Genomic DNA, 21,868 nt, shown 5'->3' on the forward strand with positions numbered 1-21,868 from the left:
ACTGTTGAGGTAGAGGCTGGGCATCTAGAAGCCGCCAGCCAACAGGCAGGGACTGGGCCTGGAGAGGCCACCAGAGTCATGAGCTGGGCCTCAACAACCTACCGTGAGGGAGGACCTCTCTCAGTGTGAGAGAGGTCCTCTGACAGGTCCTCTCTCACGCTGAGTTCCTCTCTCACACTGAGAAGTCCTAGCGTGAGAGAGGACCTCTCTCAGCGTGAGAGAGGCCAGTGTGAGGCAGGGGCTCAGACCTCTGGGCAGGGTGCCAGAGGCATGAGTTGGGCCTCAACAGGCCAGCGTGAGAGAGGCCCTCTGAGAGGGGTCCTCTCTCACGCTGAGAGGTCCTCTTAGAGGGGTCCTCTCTCACCCTGAGAGAGGTCCTCTTAGAGGGGTCCTCTCTCACCCTGAGAGAGGTCCTCTGAGAGGGGTCCTCTCTCACGCTGAGAGAGGTCCTCTGAGAGGGGTCCTCTCTCACGCTGAGAGAGGTCCTCTGAGAGGGGTCCTCTCTCACGCTGAGAGAGGTCCTCTGAGAGGGGTCCTCTCTCACGCTGAGAGAGGTCCCTTCTCACGTTGAAAGAGGTCCTGTCTCACGCTGAGAGGTCCTCTAACATGTCCTCTCTCATGCTGAGAGAGGCCATTGTGAGGCGGGGTCTCACGCCTCTGGTCAGGGTGCCAGAGGCATGAATTGGGCCTCAACTGGCCAGCGTGAGGGAGGACCTCTCTCAGCGTGAGAGAGGTCCTCTGAGAGGGGTCCTTTCTTAGCGTGAGAGAGGTCCTCTGAGAGGGTCCTCTCTCAGTGTGAGAGAGGTCCTCTCACAGGTCCTCTCTCACGCTGAGACAGGTCCTCTCACAGGTCCTCTCTCATGCTGAGGTCCTCTCTCACGCTGAGAGAAGTCCTAGCGTGAGAGAGGCCAGTGTGAGGCAGGGGCTCACGCCTCTGGGCAGGGTGCCAAAGGCATGAGTTGGGCCTCAACAGGCCACCATGAGGGAGGAGCTGGGCCGCTCGCAGGCTGCCGGGAGGCAGGCAGGGAGTTGGCCCCGGAAGGCCGCCGTGGGTCGAGAGCCGGGCCTGGAGAGGCCCCTGGGAGGCAAGAGCGGGGCCTGCAGAGGCTGTTCTTCAGCCAGAACTGGGCCAGTTCAGGCACCGGGAGGCAGGAGGTGGGCGTGAAGTGCTTGGTTGGAGAAAGTTCGGGGCCTACAAAGGCCAGCGGGAGCTGGGCAGGAGCTGAGCCAAAAGAGCTTGCTTGCTGGGAGGCCGGAGCTGGGCCTGGAGAGGCCGATTTCAGGACGATCTGGGCCTGCAGAGGTTGCCGGGAGGCCCAAGCTGGGCCAGAAGGAGCCCACCGGCCGGACGCCATTTGGAGCCTGGAGACGCCGTCAGAGGGCAGGAGCTGAGCCTGGAGAGGCCACCATGAGGCCTGAGCTGGGCCTGGGGAGCTTGGCTTCAGGAAGTTGTGGGCCTACCAGGGCCACCGGGAGCTGGGCGGGAGCTGAGTCCAAAGAGTTGTTGGGAGGCCAGAGTCGGGCCTGGAGACGCAGCCGGGAGGAAGAACTGGGCACAGAGAGGACACCGGGAGGCTGCAAGTGGGTCTGGAGAGGCCAACTTGAGGAGGTTCTGGGCCCGCAGAGGCCGCCGGAAGGGAAAAACTGGGCCTGGAAAGGCCATTGTGAGGAATGAGCCCCATGGGCCTGAAGAGGCCACTGGCAGGTGGGAGCTGGGCCTGCTGAAGCGCCTGAGAGGCAGGAGCTTTGGACTGGGGAGGCCGCAGTGAGGCGAGGGCTAGCTGGGCGTGGATAGTCTGCTGTGAGGCAGAGGCTGGGCCTGTGCAGGCCTTCGGGAGGCAGGAGGCCGGGCCTGGAGAGGCTGACTGGAGGTCAAATTGGGGCCTGCAGGGGCCGCCAAAAGTCAAAAGCAGGGCCTGGGAAGGCCGCCAGGGGGCATGAGCTGGGCTGGGCTGAAAGAGGCCACTGGGAGGCAGGAGGAGCTGGGTCTGGAGAGGCTGACTCGAGGAACTTTTGCACCCGGAGAGGCCGCCGAGAGGCTGGAGCTGGGCCTGTGGAGGCCGACTTGAGGACGACCTGGGCCTGCAGAGGCCACCGGGAGGCAGGAGCTGACCCTGGACAGGCCAACTTGACAACAGTCTGGGCCTGCAGCGGCCACCGGGAGGAAGAGCTGGGCCTGGAGAGGCCCACTTGAGGAAGTTCTGGGTCTGGAGATGCTGCCAAAAGGCAAAAGCTGGGCCAGAATGGCCACTGTGAGGCATAAGTTTGCCCTAGAGAGGCCATTGAGGTAGGAGTGGGGCCTGTAGAGGCTGCTGAAAGGCAGGAGCTTGGCCTAGGGGGTTGCGGTGAGGCACATGCTGGGCTGGGAAAGTGTGCTGTGAGGCAGAGGTTGAGCCTGTAGATGCTGACGGAAGGCACGAGTTGGGCCTGGAATGGCAGACTTGAGAAAGTTCTCGGTCTAGAGAAGGTGCTGGGATGCAGGAGCTGGGCCTGGAGAGGCCACCAAGGCATGAGCTGTGCCTAAAGAGGCCAATGTTAGGCAGGAGCTGTGCCTGGAGAGGCCGACTTGAGGAAGTTTCGGGCACGGACAGCCTGTCGAGGGGCAGGAGCTGGGCCTGGAGAGGCCACGGTGAGGTATGAGCTGGGCCTAATGAGATTAGTGTGAAGCAGGATCTGGGCCTGTTGAGGCTGCTGGGAGGCAGGTAGGACCTTGTTTGGGGAAGGCTTCTGTGAGGCAAAAGCTGGGCCTGGAGAGGCCGTTGTCACGCAGGAGCTGGGCCTGTCCAGGCCATTGGGAGGCAGAAGGTGGGCCTGGAAAGCTTGACTTGAGGCAGTTTTGGGCCTACAAAGGCCACTAGGAGCTGGGCAGGAGCTGAGCCAAAAGAGGTTGTTCTGAGGCAGGAGTTGGACCTCCAGACACAGTCAGAAGAAAGAGCACGGCCTGTACAGGCCACCTGGGGGCAGCAGCTAGGCCTGGAGATGCCAACGAAAGGCAGGAGCTGGGCCTTGAGAGGCCGACTTGTGGACATTTTGGCCCTGGATTTTGTGGCCTGGACTTGAGGACATTTGGGCCTCCTGCAAAGAGGCAGGAGCTGGGACTAAAGAGGCTGTTGTAAGGCAGGAGCTGGGCCTGTACAGGCTGCCCGGAGTCAGAAGATGGGCCTCAAGAGGCCACTGTACAACAGGGGCTGGGTCTTGGAAGGTGGCCGTGAGGCAAAAGCTGGCCCTTGGGAGGCCAATGAGTGGCAGGAGCTGGGTCTGGTGAGGTCGACTTGAGAAAGTTCAGGGCCTGGAGAGAAGCCTGGGAGGCAGGAACTGGGTCTAAAGAGGCCATTGTAACGATGGAGCTGTGCCTGTGGAGGCTGTTGTGAGGCAGTAGCCTCATCTGCGGAGACTGCCGTGAGGTAGGGTATGGGCCTAAATAGGCCACTGTGAGTCATGAGCTTGGTCTGTAGAGGCTGACTGGAGAAAGTTCTGGGCCCGGAGAGGCTGCCGGGAGGTAGGAGCTGCGCCAAAAGATTTAAGCACATTACATTTATTAGGCACTTTATTTCCATTATTACACTGTAATATATAATAAAATAATTATAGAACTCACCATAATGTAGAATCAGTGGGCGTGTTAAACTTGTTTTCCCGCAACTAGATGGTCCCACCTGAGCGTGATGGGAGAAAGTGACAGATCAATAGGTATTAGATTCTCATAAGGACAGCGCAACCTAGATCCCTCACATGCACGGCTCACAACAGGGTGCGTTCTCCTATGAGAATCTAATGCTGCTGCTGATCTGAGAAGGTGGAGCTCAGGCGGGAATGTGAGCAAAGGGGAGTGGCTGTAAATACACACCAAGCTTCCCTCACTCCCTCACTTGACACCACTCACCTCCTGCTGTGTGGCTCCTTACGGCTCCATGGCTCAGGGGTTGGGGACCCCTGCTCAAGTGCATCCAAAACAACCCTTCCCACACCAGTCTTCATAGTGGTCAAGTGCAGCAACCACTTAGCTCCCAAGGCATGTGCCTCAGCTGGCATTTTGTCACAATCAACAGTAAGTGGTAGCTTGAGTCATTGTGAGGTCACTTCCTGGAAATCACCAGCATCCCATTTCCCACTGGCAAAGAGCTCAGCACTGCCCCCTGGGAAACCAAACCTATGTCCAAATCCCATCTGTGTGGGTTTATCTCCTGGGACCCTTCCTAGCATATTAGTCAGAGTCCAATCAGGAAGCATAAACCACTCAAAAGTTTAAAGTGGTAAAATTTAATACAGAGAATTATTCATTATAACAGGTGAACAGCATAATGAGAGATTGGCTAGCACAAAGTAAAGAGAACTCTAGAGAATATAGGACTAGCCCAGGCCAGGCATGGTGGCTCATGCCTGAAATTCCAGCAATTTCAGAAGCTAATGCAGGAGGATTGCTTAAGGCCAGGAGCTAGAGACTGCTCTGGACAACACAGTGAGACCCTGTCTCTATCCAAAAAAAGAAAAAAAATTATCTGGGAGTGGTGGTGCACACTTGTAGTCCCAGCTACTCAGAATGCTGAAGTTTGAGCCTGGCAGGTCAAGGCTGCAGTGAGGCATGATTATGCCACTACAGTCCAGCCTGGTGACAGAGCAAGACCCTGTCTCAAAGAACAAAACAACAACAACCATTTACAGACAGAAAAGAAATAGAGCTAATAAGCTAAGGAAAGATGTTGAAATGTGACAAGTAAAGTAATATGAGGTCTTTTATCTATTTAAAATAATCAAACAAAAAATGACTTACTAAATTATAATACCCTGTGCTGGCAAAGGTGCAGTGAAATGGGCACTTTCTTATACTATAAGGGGTGTTTAAATTGTGTATAAGCCTTCCAGGGTAAAGCTTGTCAATTTTTTAAAATAATAGAGACAGGGTCTCACCATACTGCCATACTGCCTCCTCCAACTCTTGGCCTCAAACAATCCTCCTGTCTTAGCCTCCCAAAGTGCTAAGATTATAGCTGGGAGGCACCCAAAACCTTGTCAATTTACATCAAGGGTAATGAGAATGTCCATTCACCGTGACTCACAGTAATCTTACTTCTGGGGAGACAATTCAATCTAAACAAAAGGTCATCTGTACAAACACAGTAAAAATCTGGGAGTAACTGAAGACAGAGTTGGTAAGTGAAATAAGAAACAGTTATAAGAAATTAAACTATGGTATTAATAGGTACCTGGTAAAAGGTCAGTTGATGTTAGCTGCTACTCTTTTGTCGTTTTGAGACAGGGTCTCACTCTGTCACCCAGGCTGGAGTGCAGAGGCCTGATCATGACTCACTGCAGTCTCAGCCTCCCTGGGCTCAAGTGATCCTCCCACCTCAGCCTCCCCAGTAGCTGGGACTCCAGGTTCATGCCATCATGCCTGGCTAAATTTTTTAGTATTTTATTTTATTTTATTTTGAGACAGAGTTTCACTCTTCTTGCCCAGGCTGTAGTGTAATGGTGTGATCCCGGCTCACTACAACCTCCACCTCCCAGATTCAAGTGATTCTCCTGCCTCAGCCTTCCAAGTAGCTGGGATTACAGGTGCGTGCCACCACGCCCAGCTAATTTTTGTATTTTTAGTAGACCCGGGGTTTTGCAATGTTGGGCAGGCTGGTCGCGAACTCCTGACCTCAGGTAATCTGCCCGCTTCGGCCTCCCAAAGTGCTGGAATTACAGGCGTGAGCCACCACACCTGGCCAATTTTTTCATTTTTTGTAGAGACAAGGTCTTACTATGTTGCCCAGACTGGTCTTGAACTCCTGGCCTCATGTGATCCTCCTGCCTAAATTGTAAAGTGCTGGGATTACCGGCATGAGCCATCATGCCTGGCTTCATGTTCATTTCTTCTTGCCGCTGCAACATAGTTTGCAGTTTCCTACATTTAGTGGCTTAAAACACCACAAAACTACCATCTTATGGTTCTAGGGGCCAGAAACTCAAACTAGGTCTATTAAGGCTAAAGTCAAGGTGTCAGCAGGGCTGCATTCCTTCTGGAGACTCTAAAGTGTTCCCTTGGCTTTTCCAGCTTCTAGAAGCCACCCCCATTCCTTGGATCATGGCCCCTGACTCCATCTTCAAAGCCAGAAGTGAAGCATCTTCAAATCTCCCTCTCTTACCTCTGCTTTCATCACCACATCTCCTGCTCCAATTCTGAATCTCCTACTCTCTTTCTTTTATAACGACCCTTGTGATTGCTGGGCATGATGGCTCCCACTCAGAATCCCAACACTTTGGGAGGTCAAGGCAGGAGGAACACTTGAGGCCCGAAGTTTGAAACTAGCATGAACAACATAGTGAGACCCCCACCTCTAGAAAAAAAATAAAAATAAATATTAGCCCGACATGGTGGTATGCGCCTGTAGTCCCAGCTACTTGAGAGGCTGAAGTGAGACAATCGATTTAGCCCAGGAGTTTGAGATCAGCCTGGACGACATAACTAAATCGCATCTCTACAAGGAAGAGGTGGGAGGATCACTTGAGCCCAGGAATTTGCGGCCAGCCTGGGCAACAAAAGAAGACCCCATCTGGCCAACACGGCCAACCTGGCCACCATGGTGAAACTCCGACTCTACAAAAATGAGCTGGGCATGGGTGACATGCATGTGTAGTCCTACCTACTTGGGAGGTTGAGATGGGAGGATCGCTTGATCTCAGAAGGCCAAAGCTATAGTGAGCTATGATCACATAACTGCACTCCAGCCTGGATGACACAGGGAGATTCTGTCTCAAAAAAAAAAAAAAGAAAAGAAATATATATTTCATCTCTGTCCCTGGTTCCTGGCACAGAGCTTCTAAAGCTCTTAGAAAGACCTCAGTGATAGATGTGACAGGAACATCTTTTGTTTTAATATTTGGTCTTGGTCCCAGGTTTCTAACACAAGAGCCTCTAAGAACTTTGGGATCTCCAGCATGGTAAGAATGCATTTGGGGATGTTGTTGAGATGACTGGGTGACTGCAAGCTCCTACATTTCTTCAAGAGGAGGACTGATTACCATGCAACCACATGGTAAGAGGCTTGGAACTTTCAGCCTCATGCACTGAACTCCAGGAGGAAGAGGGGCTGGAGACTGACTTAATCACCAACAGCCAAAGATTTAATCAATCATGCTTGCATAATAAAGCCTCCATAAACACCCTGAACGGGGTTTGCAGAGCTTTCAGGGTTGCTGGACACAGGAGATGCTGGGAGGGTCGCATGTTCAACAGAGGGCATGGGAGCTCTGTGCTCCTCCGAACTTAACTTGCCCTGGGTATCTTTCTTTTTTTTGAGACAGGATCAGGCTCTTTTGTCCAAGCTAGAGTGCAGTGGCACAATCTCAGCTTACTGTAACCTAAGCCTCCCCAGTCCCCAGCTCAAGGCATCCTCTCATCTCAGCTTCCCTAGGAGTTGGAACTCTAGGTGCACAACACCACACCGGTTATTATTATTATTTTTTAATTTTTTATAGAGACAGGTTTTCACCATGTTGCCCAGGCTGGTCTCAAACTCCTGAGTTTAAGCGATCCTCCCACCTTGTCCTCCCAAAGTGCTGAGATTACAGGCATGAACCACTGCACCCAGCATGCACGTCTCTTTGACTGTTTCTGAGATGTATCCTTCACAATGAACCAGTAATAGGAAATGAACTGGCCAGATGTGGTGGCTCACATCTGTAATCCCAGCACTTTCAGAGGCTGAGGTGGGAGGATCACTTGAGACCAGGAATTTGTGGCCAGCCTGGCCAACACAACAAGACCCCATCTATACAAAAAATAAAAGAAACTAGCCAGATGTGGTGTTGCAGGCATGTAGTCTCAGCTACTAGGGAGGCTGAGATGGGAGAACCACTGGAGCCGACAATCAAGGCTGCAATGAGCTATGACTGCACCATTGCACACCAGCCTGGGCAACAAAATAAGACCCTCTCTCTCAGAAAAAAAGAAAATAAACTGTTTTTCTGAGTTCCATAAACTGTTCTAGCAAATTATTAAACCCAAGAAAACAGTTATGGGAACCCCCGATTTGTAACAGGTTGGTCAAAAGTACAGGTGACAACTTAGGACTTGCCATTGGCATCTGAAGTCAGGATGGTCTCGTGGGACTGAGGCCCTAACTTGTAGGGTCTGTGCTAACTCCAGGTAGTGTCAGAATAAAGTCATGGGACACCCAGTTAATATCCAGAGCACTGAAGAATTTGGTGTAGAAACTCCATACATACATTCAGTCGGAAGTGTGTGAGTAGAGACAAACATGGGCTTTTCGGTCACCTGTCTACCGCTTAACTGCATAGGAGAGGCAATACGTGGTGCTCATGAACAAAGCAAACATTAAAGTCAGACCAGACCCAACATTTGACTCAGTCTTAATATCCAGGTGAGCTTGGGCAAATCATTCATTATTCCCAAGGCTTCATCACTCCATTCATCAAATAGGGATAACTGTGGCACCCACCTGTGATTCTGTGAGAATTAATGAAATATTATGCTTGGGGTTATTGTGGTCATTATACCCATTCCAAACTATTTGACAAGGACAGTGATGGATGATGACATCAAAAAATCAGAAACTGCAATGAGGTCTCTCAGGCAAAATTCCATACAAGCAAATTACTGTCTCTACAAAGCATTCCTGCCACACTTAATTCACCATTCCCTGAACAAAATATGCCATCTTTGTTGTTCAGGTCTGTACAGTGCTGGTTTCCCTTCCTGGGCAGTTTGCTCCATCCCATCCCAGCCCATTCCCCATCCCGCCACCTCCCCCTTCCCTCCCCACTCTCATACAACTCTTCCTCATCTTTCAGGACTTGGCTTCAATGTCACCTTAACTGGAAGCTTCTCTCACTCTCCAGAAGAGCTTCCCATTGCACTTGATGCATGCACTATCATTTGATCATTTTTGAGTTACAGTCCAAATCTTTTTGTACCTGAATAACATGTTGCCCAGTCAGTCTCTCTTCCTGGATTCAGAAGTCGTTCATGGCAGATCCAGCTGGAAGTGACAAAAAGACATCTTTTGACATAAAGGGATGACACAGACAGACATAAGTTCTTAAATGTCTTAAATGTTATGTGGAAATTAAACAGAATTCAAAGATTTGTGGGGAACACTTAGGAGGGAAAGTTACTGGGAATGTCATAAAGGGTTAATTTGTATTTTATTTTATTTTATTTTTTGAGACAGTCTCATTCCATCACCTAGGCTGGAGTGCAGTGGTGCAATCAGGCTCACTGCAGCCTTGACCACCTGGGCTCAAGTAATCTCACTTAATTTTTATTTGGTTTAAGAAAGTCTTGGTTGAGTGTGGTGGCTTATGCCTGTAATCTCAGCACTTTGGGAGGCTGAGAGAGGTCTATTACTTGAGGCCAGGAGTTTGAGATCAGCCTGGGCAATATATTAAGACCCTGCCTCTACCAAAAAACAGAGTGAACGTGTGGAAGACAATTTTTCCACAGACTGGGAGTGAGGGAATAATTTCAGGATGATTCAAGTGCATTACATATATTGTGCACTTTATTTCTATTATTACTACATAGTAATATATAATGAAATGATTCTACAACTCACTATAACGTAGACTCAGTGGGATGTCTGAGCTTGTTTTCCTGCAACTAGACTGTCCATCTGGGGTGATGGGAGACAGTAACAGAATATCAGGCATTAGATTCTCATAAGGCATACACAACCTAGATCCCTCGCATGCACACTTCACAACAGAGTTTGTGCTCCTATGAGAATCTAATGCTGCTGCTGATCTGACAGGACATGGAGCTCAGGTGGTCATGCAAGCGATGGGAGGGGCTAGAAATACAGATGAAGTTTCCCTTCACTCACCTGCTGCTCACCTCCAGCTCTGTGGCCCTATGGTTGGAGACCGCTGCTCAAGTGCATTCGAAAGGATCCATCCCATGCCATTCTTCAGAGTCATCTTTACTGCTGCAGTGGTCAACCTGTAGCACCCCTAAGCTCACAGGACATATGCTTCAACTGGCATTTCACAATCAACAGTATATGGTAGCTTGAGTCATTGTGAAGTCACTTCCTGGAAATCACCAGCATCCCATATCCCATTAGCAAGGAGCTCAGCACTGCTCCTTGGATAACCAAACCTACTCCCAAATCCCATCTGTGTGCGTCTATCTCCTGGTACCCTTCCTAGCATCGACTCTGTATTTGTAGGAGTCCAATCAGGAGACACAAACCATTCAAAAGTTTAAACTAGAATGAGCAAGGTGGCTCACACCTGTAATCCCAGCACTTTAGGAGGCCAAGGTGGGTGGACTGCTTTGAGCTCAGGAGTTTGAGAACAGTCCGGGAAACATGGCGAAACCTCGTCTCTACAAAAAACACAAAAATCAGCTGGGTGTGGTGGCATTTACCTGTAATCCCAGCTACTCGGGAGGCTGAGGCAGGAGAATTGCTTGAGCCTGGCAGGTGGAGGCTGCAGTGAGCAGAGGTTGTGCCACTGTACTCCAGCCTGGGTGACAGTGCGAGACCCGGTATCAAAAAGAAAAAATGTATATATATGTAAATTTAATATAAAAAGTATTAATTTTGGCCAGGCACAATGGCTCATGCCTGTAATCCCAGCACTTTGGGAGGCCAAGGCAGACAGATCACCTGAGGTCAGGAGTTCGAGACCAGCCTGACCAGCATGGAGCAACCCCATCTCTACTAAAAATACAAAATTAGCTGGGCATGGTGGCACATGCCTGTAATCCCAACTACTTGGGAGGCCGAGGCAGGAGAATCGCTTGAACCAGGCAGGTGGAGGTTGCGCTGAGCCAAGATAGCGCCATTGCACTCCAGCCTGGGCAACAAGAGTGAAACTCCATCTTGAAGAAAAGAAAAGGTATTAATTTTTACAGAGGATCAGCACAATGAGGGACACACTAGCACAAAGTAAAGACAACTCTAGAGAATACAGAACTATCAGAGGCCAGGCATTGTGGCTCATGCCTGTAATCCCAGCAATTTGGGAAGCCTAGGCAGGAGGATCACTTGAGGCCAGGAGTTGGAGACCAATCAGCACAAAATAGTGAGACTCTGTGTCTACCAAAAAAAAGAAACATTAGCCAGGTGTGGTGGTGGTGCACACCCGTAGTTCCAGCTACTTGGGAGTCTGGGGTGGGAGAACCCCTTAAGCCTGGAAGTCTGCACTACAATGAGCCAAGATTGTGCCACTGCACTCCAGCCTGGGTGACAGAGTGAGACTCTGTCTCAGAAAGAAAAAAGAAAAGAAAGTGTTAATCCCCCTGTGAGAATCTCCTCTTCTCCTGCCCTCTCTGGAACCTCACTTGTCAGTTCTTCCTCCCACTTTCCTGTATCTTTAACCTATCCCCCACTTTTAGCTCCTTCCCATCATCATTTAAATTACTCAAACTTCTTCTGTTTAAAAAACCTCTCCCTAAACTCAGTGAGAGGTCTCCTGCACACCCACTGAGCCATCTGCTCTCCCTGGTGCCTTCTCTACAGCAGCCTGAGCCATGTCTCTAATCCATGAATCTCATCATGTTACTCCCCCATTTACATCACTTCTCCTTGCCTCAGGGATTAAGTCCAAACTCCTTAACAGCCCCTGCTCTGCCCTGCCTTGCAAGGCAGCCTCACTGCTTGCCCCTCTCCATTTCATCTGCTATGGAGTCCAACTGAGCCTCATCTGCCCCTTCAATGCAAACTCTTTCTCCTGTGGGAGTCTCTGAAGTGGGTGATGGCCTCTGCTTATAATATGTTTCCCCTTAAACCTCTACTCTCTTCCTAGCTAGCTTTGACTCCTCTGTCACTTGTCCGCTTTGGCATCACCTCCTCATGGAAGACTTCTTTGACTCCCCAGATTCTCAGGAGCATGACAGGTGAGGTGCTCCTCCCAAGAATGGATGGAGATTAGGGAGTGTGTGTTATTCATGCTTAATTCACCAGTGCTTAGCTGAGTACCTGGCATAAAATAGTTACTGTGGTGGCCAAAGTAATAACCCCCACCCCCACCAATTGCTCATGTCCTATGTTACACAGCACAATTACATAGAAAGGTGGAATTAAGAGTGCAGATAAAATTAATGTTGCTCATCAGCTGACCTTAAAACAAGATTATCCTGGAGTATCTAGGAGAGCCCATGTAATTACACGCATTGTTTAAAACTGGAAGAGGGAGGCAGAAGGTTAAGAACCAGAGACGGTGGGCACAATGGCTCATGCCTGTAATACCAATACTTTGGGAGGCCAGGTCAGGAAAATCCCTTGAGTGTAGGAGTTCAAGGTCAGCCGTGGCAACATACTGAGGCCCCATCTCTACAAAAAAATAAAAACAAAATTCACTGAGTGTCACGATGCTTGCCTGTAGTCCCAGCTACTGGGAAGGCTGACATGGTAGGACTGCTTGAGCCTGGGAGTTTGAGGCTACAATGAGCCATGATTGGACCACTGAACTCCATCCTGAGTGACAGGGCAAGGTCCTGTTTTGAAAGAAAAAAAGGACATTGGAATCAGGGTCCTCTCCATCCTGAGGGGCCTACAAGGCATCTCTCTCTGCAAACGAGTAAACATCACCCTCCAACTCCTTACAGAGTGGAGCAGCAGGAAAACTCCTTCACCTCATTTCTGTGCTGCTTGGGAGGCCTGGACAGCCCAATAACAAGCTCCTTGCTGATGAAGCAATCAGGAAATGGCTCGAGTTGAGCTAAGGAGAATTTGGATCCTTCTTTTGGTTCTCAATAGGCAGGGTAGGGGCCAGGCATGGTGGTTCATACCTGTAATCTTTGCACTGTGGGAGGCCAAGGTGAGAGGATTGCTTGAGGCCAGGAGCTCAAGACCAGCCTGGGCAACATAGCAAGACCTGGGTGGCATACATCTGTGGTCCCTACTACTTGGTAGGATGAGGAGGGAGGATCAATCACTTGATCCCAGGAGTTTCAGGCTGCAGTGAGCCATGATCACACTACTGCACTTCAGCCTGGGTGACAGAGCCAGACCACATCACGAAAAGTTAGAAAGAAAAAAACAAGAGAGAGGGAGAGAGACTATACACAGGCACCACCACATTTGGCTAATTTTTAAATATTCTGTAGAGACAAGGTCTTGCTAGTTTGCCCAGGCTAGTCTAAAACTCCTGGCATCAGGTTGGGCATGGTGGCTCATGCTTGTAATCCCAGCACTTTGGGAGGCTGAGGCAGGCAAATCACCTGAAGTCTGGAGTTCAAGACCAGCCTGGCCAACATGGTGAAACTCTGACTCTATCAAAAATACAGAAATTAGCTGGGCAGTAGTGGCATGTACCTGTAGTCTCAGCTACTCAGGAGGCTGAGGCAGGAGAATCACTTGAACCTGGGAGGCGGAGGTTGCAGTGGACCCCATCACTGCACTCCACCTTGGGTGACAGAGCGAGACTCTGTCAGAAACAACAACAACAACAACAAAAACTCCTGGCATCAAGACATCTTCCTGTCAGCCTCCCAATGCCCTGGGATTATACTGTTTCCTATAATTGAAGACACTTGTTCTCATACTGCTTTAAGGTATAAAGGAAAAAAAAAAAACACAGATAATGGCAAATGTTGGTGAAGGCCGGGCATGGTGGCAGCCTGTAATTCCAGAACTTAGGGAGGCTGAGGTGGGCAGATCACTTGAGACCAGGAGTATGAGATCAGCCTGGGCAACATAGTAAAATCCCATCACTACAGAAAAAAATATAAAAATTAGCCAGGCATGGTGGCGTACACCTGCAATTTTCAGCAACTCAGGAGGCTGAGATGAGAGAATCACTTGTGCCTGGGAGGTCAAGGCTGCAGTGAACTGTGATGGCATCATTGCACTGCAGCCTCAGAGACAGAGCAAACCCCTATCTAGAAAAAAAAAAAAAATGTCAGTGAAGATGTGGAGGAATTGGAACCCACATATATTACTGGTGGGAATATAAAATCGTGTAACCATTTTGTTTGGGTATTTCTTTTCTTGTCATTTTAATTGGATTTTTTAAAAATCAACACAGGGTTTCACTATCTTGCCCAGGCTGGTCTTGAATTCATGGGCTCAAGCCATCCTCCTAGCTGAGCCTCCTGAGTAGCTGGGATTACAGGTGTGAGCCATTGCACCCAACTGGTGTAGCCACTTTAGAAAACAGTCTGGCAGTTTCTCAAAAGGCTAAATGTACAGTCATCCTATAATGCAACAATTTCACTCCTAGGCATAAATCCCAGAAAAATAAAAATATATGTCCACACAAAAACTGGTACAACAATCTTCATAGCAGCATTATTCATAATGACCAATACATGGAATACATGGAAACAACCCAAATATCCACCAACTGATGAACAGATAAACAAAATGCAGTGTGTCTCTACCATGGAATACTGCCATAGAAGGAATGAAATATGGATACACACTATGACATACAGGAACTTTGAAAACACTGTGCTAAGAGGGAAAAAAAGCCACAAAAGATCACATATTGTACAATTCTATTTGTCCAGATTAGGCAAATCTATAGTGACAAAAAAATTAATCAATGGTTGCCTAAGGCTGGGGGCAAAGGTAGGTGGGGAGAGGAGGAGGTAGTGGCTAAGGGGTATGGATTTCTCTACAGGGTAATGAAAGCTTCTAAAAGTGACTGTGGTGATCGATGCACAGCTCTGTGAATATTCTAAAACCTACTGAATTGCAGATTTCAATAAATAAAGTGAATGGTATGTGAATCATATTTTAATAAAGCTATTATTTAAAATAATGATAATAGGGGGCTGGGCACAGGTGGTCATGACTGCCTGTAATCCCAGCACTTTGGGAGGCTGAGGCAGGAGGATCACTTGAGGTCAGGAGTTTTGAGCCCAGTCTGAGCAACCTGGCAAGATCCCGTCTCTATGATAAAAAACGAAAACATTAGCTGGACATGGTGGCACATGTCTGTAGTCCCAGCTACTTGGGAGACTGAAGTGAGAAAACTGCTTGAGCCCAGGAGTTTGAGGCTACAGTGAACCATGATCATGTCACTGTACTGTAGCCTGAGCAACAGAGCAAGACCCTGTCTCTGAAAAGGAAAGAAAACAAATGCAAGTTTTTATCACTTTGTGAGTGTAGCCAAGTTGGAGGAGAAATAGACAATAGTAAAAGAGCACTGAATAACGAGGGTGAGTGGCTGGTTAGGCTCAGTTGCTAGCTAAATGGCTTCTAAAAAATTCATTAATAAAGTTACAGCTCTGGGGACAGTCATGTAGTCAAAGAATAAATGCTAAATTCATTACAAATGCCCATGGTCCTTCTTTACATGCCTTCTAGTGAAAAATTCCTAAGTGCCTAAATAGCAAGTCTGCAATGATAGCAGCTGTTCATTAAAGACTACAAAAAAGAAATGGAGGCCAGGCGTGGTTGCTCACATCTGTACTCCTTGCATTTTGGGAGGCTGAGGCAGGCAGATTGCCTGAGGTCAGGAGCTCCAGAGGAGCCTGGCCAACATGGTGAAACCCCATCACTACTAAAAATACAAAAATTAGCTGGGTGTGGTGGCGGGCGCCTGTAATCCCAGCTACTCGGGAGGCTGAGGCAGGAGAATTGCTTGAACCCAGAAAGTGAAGGTTGCAGTGAGCCAAAATCGTACCATTGCACTCCAGCCTGGGTGACAAGAGAAAGACTCTATCTTAAAAAAAAAAAAAGAAAAAAAAGAAATGGCATCTTCTTCAAGAATTACATTGTGTTTCATGATAAGCTCTAATTTTGCATTTGTTTAAGTATTCATGAGATTTAGCCAATATGACACCCAACTTGGATAAAATGCAAACAACACAATTTCATTTTCTCATTAACAAAACTAATTAGGTAGTCTAATATCAACTCTGATCTTATTAAAAACTGATCAGATTTTAAAAATTATGGAATTATGGAGCCAATAAGATGTTACAACCTGTTCCAAGGGGAATTCCAAAATCCACACATATCTGAGACCATCAAGTATGATGAAATATATTTGATTACTATATTGAAAAATAAACTGATTACAAAGCCGACAATTGGACAGGGGTCTCCTCATCCACAGCCACACAAACCCGATCATGCAGCTATGTGGTTACAAGGCCTACATAGCCTAGAAGGGACTGGTCTGACTTGAGATTTCATGTGTATTTGTATTTTGAGACAGGGTCCCACTCTGTCACCCAGGATGGAGTGCAGTTGTATAATCATAGCTCACTGCAACCTTGACCAACTGGGCTCAAGAGATGCTCCTGCCTCAGCTGCCCCCATACCTGGGAATACAGGCAAGTACCACCATGTCAGGCATTTTTTTTCATTTTTGTAGAGAGAGAAGTCTTGCTATGTTGCCCAAGCTGGCCTCAAACTCCTAGAATCAAGAGATCTGCCCATCTCAGCCACATGAGTAACTGGGGCCATAGGTACATACCATCATGTCTGGCTATATTTATTTTTTTAAATTTATTTATTTATTTATTTTTTTTTAGAGAGGAGGTCTTGCTATGTTGCCCAGGCTGCTCTCAAACTCATGGCCTTAAAACATACTCCCATCTCTGCCTCTCAAACTGTTGGAACTATAGGTGTGAGCCACTGCACCTGGCCCGACTTGAGATTTCTTTTATCTAGCATCCTTTACTTGGTAGGATTGGGAAAGGCAGTAGTGTTTTTTAAAATTACTTAATAATTCAATTAGAATCAAACTCAACCTTGACCACTGCCTTCTCTCACAGCTCACATCCAGTCCATCAGGAAATCCTACTGACTGACTTCAACATGTATCCATGCTCTGACCATCTCTCACCACCACCGTGAACCCGGGCAGGATCACTATCATCTCCCACCGGGATGTTGCCACAGCTTGGCCCCCACGCTTCTACCCAAATCTTCCCATAGTCTTTCTCAACTTGGCAGCCAGGTCGTGCTTTTAAATCAGGAGACAGACCATGTCTCCTCTCTGCTCAGAAGCCCTCGGTGGTTCCCATTTTAGTCAGAGTAAAAGCCAAAGCCCCAGCAATAGCATCCCAGGGCTTACACGATCTGTACCAATCCCAGCCCAGTAACTCCCTGGCCTCCTTGCTGACTTTGCTCCCTCTATCTCTTTGCTCCACTGGCCTCCTTCCAGAGCCTCAGACACACCAGAGAGTTTCCTCCTTTATCCAACAGGATAAAGACCCTGTTGACTCAGCCTACAATGCTCTTCCCTCAGCACCTTGGCCAGCTCCATCACCTGCTTCAAACTTTTGCTCAATATTCACTTATGAGGCCAACCCTGACCACTCTACTTAATATTGTCATCTGTCCCCATTCCCACCATGCTCATTTCTTTCTTTCTTTTTGAAACAAGGTCTTGCTTTATTGCCCAGGCTGGAGTACACTGGTGCAATCACAGCTCACAGCAACTTCAACCTCCCAGGCTTAAACAATCCTCCCGCCTCAGCCTCCCTAGGAACTGAGACTACAGCTGCATGCCAGAACACCTGGCTTTTTTTTTTTTTTTTTTTTGAGATGGAGTTTCGGTCGCCCAGGCTGAAGTGTAAGGGTGCGATGTCGGCTCACTGCAAGGTCTGCCTTTTGGGTTCAAGTGATTCTCTGCCTCAGCCTCCTGAGTAGCTGGGATTACAGGCACCCACCACCACACCTGGCTAATGTTTGTATTTTTAGTAGAGATGGGGTTTCACCATCTTGGCTAGGCTGGTCTTGAACTTCTGACCTTGTGATCCACCCTCCTCGGCCTCCCAAACTGCTGGGATTACAAATGTGAGCCACTGAGCCTGGCCTTTTAAAAACATTTTTTTTAGATATGAGGTCTCATTACGTTGCCCAGGCTGGTCTTAAGCTCCTGGGCTTAAGCGATCCTCCTACCTCAGCCTCCTAAAATTCTGGGATTACAGGCGTCAGCAACTGTAACATGAGGTCCCAGCTTCACGTTCATTTTTGGTTGTTGCTACAACAAAGTACCCTACATTTAGTGGCTTCAAACACCACAAATCTACCATCTTACAGTTCTGGGGGCCAGAAGCCCAACTAGGTCTATTAAGGCTAAAGTCAAGGTGTCAGAGGGGCTGCATTCCTTCTGGGGGAGGCTCTAGACAGAATGTGCTCCTTTGCCTTTTCCAGCTTCTAGAAGCCACCCCCATTCCTTGACTTACCTCGTGACTCCATATTCAAGGCCACAAGTACAGCATCTTCAAATCTCCCTCTCTGACCTCTTCTTCCATTACCACATCACTTTCTCTAATTCTGACTCTCCTACCTCCTTCTCTTATAAAGATCCTTGTGATTGGTAGGTATGGGGGCTCCCATCTGTAATCCCAACATTTTGGGAGGCCAAAGAGGAAGGATTGCTTGAGGCCAAGAGTTAGAGATCAGTCTGGGGAAAATAGGAAGACCCTGTCTTTACAAAATTAAAATTAAAATCAGCTGGACATGGTGATGCATGCCTGTAGTTCCAGCTAATGGAGAGGCTAAGGTGGGAGGATTGCTTTAGCCTAGGAGGTCAAGGCTGCAGTGAGCTATGATCACATCACTGCACTCCAGCCTCAGTGGCAGAGTGAGACTCTGTCTCAAATATAAGAAAAGAAATATACATTTGGTCTCTGCCCCTGGTTCCTGGCACAGAGCTTCCAAAGCTCTTAAAAAGCCCTTTGTGACAGAGGTAATAGGAGCATTTTCTGTTTTGATATTTAGTCTTAGTCCCAGGTTCCTGACACAAGGGCCTCTAAGGTCTTTCAGATCTGCAGCATGGTAAGAATGCATGTGGGATGCTGTTGAGCTAACAGGGTGGCTGCAAGCTCCTAGACTGCTTCAGGAGGAGGGCTAGTGGCCAGAGAAAGCAACCGCTTTTTTTTAAATGGAGTTTGGCTCTTGTAGCCCAAGCTGGAGTGCAATGGCACAATCTCAGCTCACTGCAACCTCCACCTCCCGGGTTCAAGCAATTCTCCTGCCTCGGCCTCCCGAGTAGCTGGAATTATAGGGATGTGCCACAACTTCTAGCTAATTGTTGTTATTTTTAGTAGAAACGGGGTTTCACCATGTTGGTCAGGCTGGTCTCAAACTCCTGACCTCAAGTGGTCCATGTGCCTCAGCCTTCCAAACTGCTAGGATTACAGGAGTGAGCCACCGCACCTGGCCCCAACCACATTTTTTGAGGCTTGGAAGTTTCAGCCTCACCTGCTGAACTCCAGGAGGCAAAAATTGACTTAACTACCAATGGCCAATGATTTTATCAATCATGCCCCATAAAAACCCAAACAGCAGGGTTTGGAGAGCTTCTGTGTTGCTAAACACAAGGAGGTCCTGGGAGGGTAGTGTGCCCAACAGAGAGCATGGAAGCTCTGTGCCCCTCCCCACTTACCTTGTCCTGTGCATCTCTTTCATTGGCTGTTCCTGAGATGGAGCCATTACATTGGGCCAGTAATAGAAAATAAGGTGGCCAGATGCGCTGGCTCATGCCTGTAATCCCAGCACTTTGGGAGGCAGAGGTGGGTGGAATCACTTGAGCCTAGGAATTTGAGACCACCCTGGGCAACATAAGAAGACCCCATCTATACAAAAAATAAAAGAAATTAGCCAGATGTGGTGGTGGGAACCCTATAATTCCAGCTACGTGAGAGGCTGAAGCAGGAGAATCACTTGAGCCCTGGAGGTTGAGGCTTCAATGAGCTATGATTGCACCACTGCACACCAGCCTGGACAACAGAGCGAGGCCCTGTCTCTTAAAAAGAAAAGAAAAAAACCTGTTTTTCTAAGTTCTGTGAGTTGTTCTAGTAAATAATTAAACTCAAGAAGAAGGTCATGGGAAACCCTGATTTCTAACGGGTTGGTCAAAATACAGGTGACAACCTAGGACTTGCAACTGGCATCTGAAGTGAGGGTGGTCTTGTGGGACTGAGCCCCTAACCTGTGGGTTCTGCGCTAACTCTAGGTAGTGTCAGAATGCAATTGCGGGATACGCGGTTGGTATCCAGAGAGCTGGAGAATTGGTGTAGAAACTCCGCACACACATTTGGTCAGAAGTCTGTGAGTAGAGAGAAACGTGTTGCAGGAAGTCAGGGACCCCGAATGGAGGGACCTGCTGAAGCCACGGATGAAGAACATAAATTGTGAAGATTTCATGGACACTTATTAGTTCCCCAAATTAATAATTCCATAATCTCTTACGCCTGTCTTTACTGCAATCTCTGAAGTTAAATTGTGAAGATTTCATGGACACTTATCACTTCCCCAATCAATACCCTTGTGATTTCCTATGCCTGTCTTTACTTTAATCTCTTAATCCGGTCATCTTTGTAAGCTGAGGATGAATGTCCCCGCAGGACCCTGTGATAATTGCATTAACTGCACAAGTTGTTTAAACAATATGAAACCTGGGCACCTTGAAAAAAGAACAGGATAACAGCAATTTCAGGGAACAAGGGAGATAACCTTAAACTCTGGCTGCCTGTGGGCCGGGTGGAACAGAGCCATATTTCTCTTCTTTCAAAACCAAATAGGAGAAATATTGCTGAATTCTTTTTCTCAGGAAAGAACATCCCTGAGAAAGAGAATGCATCTCTAAGGGGAGGCCTCTGAAATGGCCGCTTTGGGGACGGCTGTCTTTTACAGTCATAGATAAGGGGTGAAATAAGCCCCGGGCTCATGTGGTGCTCCCAGACTTATCAAGTTGAGGAAATTCCCGCCTAATAAATTTTGGTCAGATGGGTTGTCTGCTCTCAAACCCTTTCTCCTGATAAGATGTTATCAATGACAATGCGTGCTCGAAACTTGATTAGCGATTTTAATTTTGCCCCGGTCCTGTGGTCCTGTGATCTTGCCCTGCCTCCATTTGCCTTGTGATATTTTATTACCTTGTGAAGCATGTGATCTCTGTGACCCACACCCTATTCATACACTCCCTCCCCTTTTGAAAATCACTAATAGAATCTTGTTGGTTTTGCGGCTTGGGGGGCATGACAGAACCTGCCGACATGTGATGTCTCCCCTGGACACCCAGCTTTAAAATTTCTCTCTTTTGTACTCTTTCCCTTTATTTCTCAGACCGGCTGACACTCAGGGAAAATAGAAAAGAACCTACATGAAATATCAGGGGTGAATTTCCCCCGATATCACACGGGCTCTTCTCTCACCTGTCTACCTGCTTAACTGCATAGGAGAGGCAATGGATGGTGCTCATGAACAAGGCAAGCATTAAAGTCAGACCAGACTAACATTTGACTCAGTCTTAATATTCAGGTGAGCTTGGGCAAATCACTCATTAACCCCAAGTCTTCATCATTTTGTGCATATAATGGGGATAACTGTGGCACCCACCTGTTTTTGTGAGAATCAATGAAATATTATGCTTGATGTTATTGTGATCATGATACTATCTGACAAGGGCAGTGATGCATGATAACATCAAAAAATTAGAAACTGTAATGAGGTCTCTTGAGCAAAATTCCATACAAGCAAATGACCGTCTCTCCAAAGCATTCCTGCCACACTTAATTCACCATTCCCTGAACAAAATGTGCCATCTTCATTGTTCAGGTCTGTATAGTGCTGGTTTCCCTGCCTGGGCAGCTCACTCCATCCCAGCCCAGCCCAATCCCCATCCCTCCACCTCCCCCTTCCCTCCCCAGTCTCATACAACTCTTCCTCATCTTACAGGACTTGGCTTCAATGTCACCTTAACTGGAAGCTTCTCTCCCTCTCCAGAAGAGATTCCCATTGCACTTGATGCATGCACTATTATTTGATCATTTTTGAGTTACAGTCCAAGTCTTTTTGTACCTGAATAACATGTTGCCCAGTCAGTCTCTCTTCCTGGATTCAGAAGTCTTTCATGGTAGGTCCAGCTAGAAGTGACAAAAAGACATTCTAAAAAAAAAAAAAAAAAAGAGGGATGACACAGACAGACATCAGCACTTAAAAGT

General features: G+C 48.0%; 1 protein-coding gene and 1 pseudogene across 4 annotated transcripts in view; both read right to left on the reverse strand.

The window, feature by feature from the left end:
* Window positions 1-764: 764 nt before the first annotated feature.
* Window positions 765-6,754, reverse strand: LOC129058795 (uncharacterized; annotated as a pseudogene).
* Window positions 6,755-10,480: 3,726 nt separating this feature from the next.
* LOC129058796 (uncharacterized) overlaps window positions 10,481-21,868 on the reverse strand; it is a 29,523-nt gene continuing 18,135 nt past the window's right edge. For 2 of the 4 annotated variants that reach the window (XR_008524195.1, XM_054553466.1), the window contains 2 exons: window positions 21,726-21,812; window positions 11,718-12,284 (listed from right to left, as the gene is read on the reverse strand). Coding sequence is in view for 2 of the 4 variants with exons in the window: in XM_054553466.1 (XP_054409441.1) it covers window positions 12,073-12,284; window positions 21,726-21,812 (299 nt within the window). In the remaining 2 variants the exon portion in view is untranslated. Of the gene's footprint in view, window positions 12,285-14,757; window positions 19,499-21,725; window positions 21,813-21,868 lie in introns of those variants that run through there. The other 2 variants (XR_010139713.1, XM_054553467.1) reach the window with 2 other exon arrangements.

The sequence above is a fragment of the Pongo abelii genome, chromosome 3 (assembly GCF_028885655.2).
Source record: "Pongo abelii isolate AG06213 chromosome 3, NHGRI_mPonAbe1-v2.0_pri, whole genome shotgun sequence".
Classification (NCBI taxonomy): Eukaryota; Metazoa; Chordata; class Mammalia; order Primates; family Hominidae; genus Pongo; species Pongo abelii.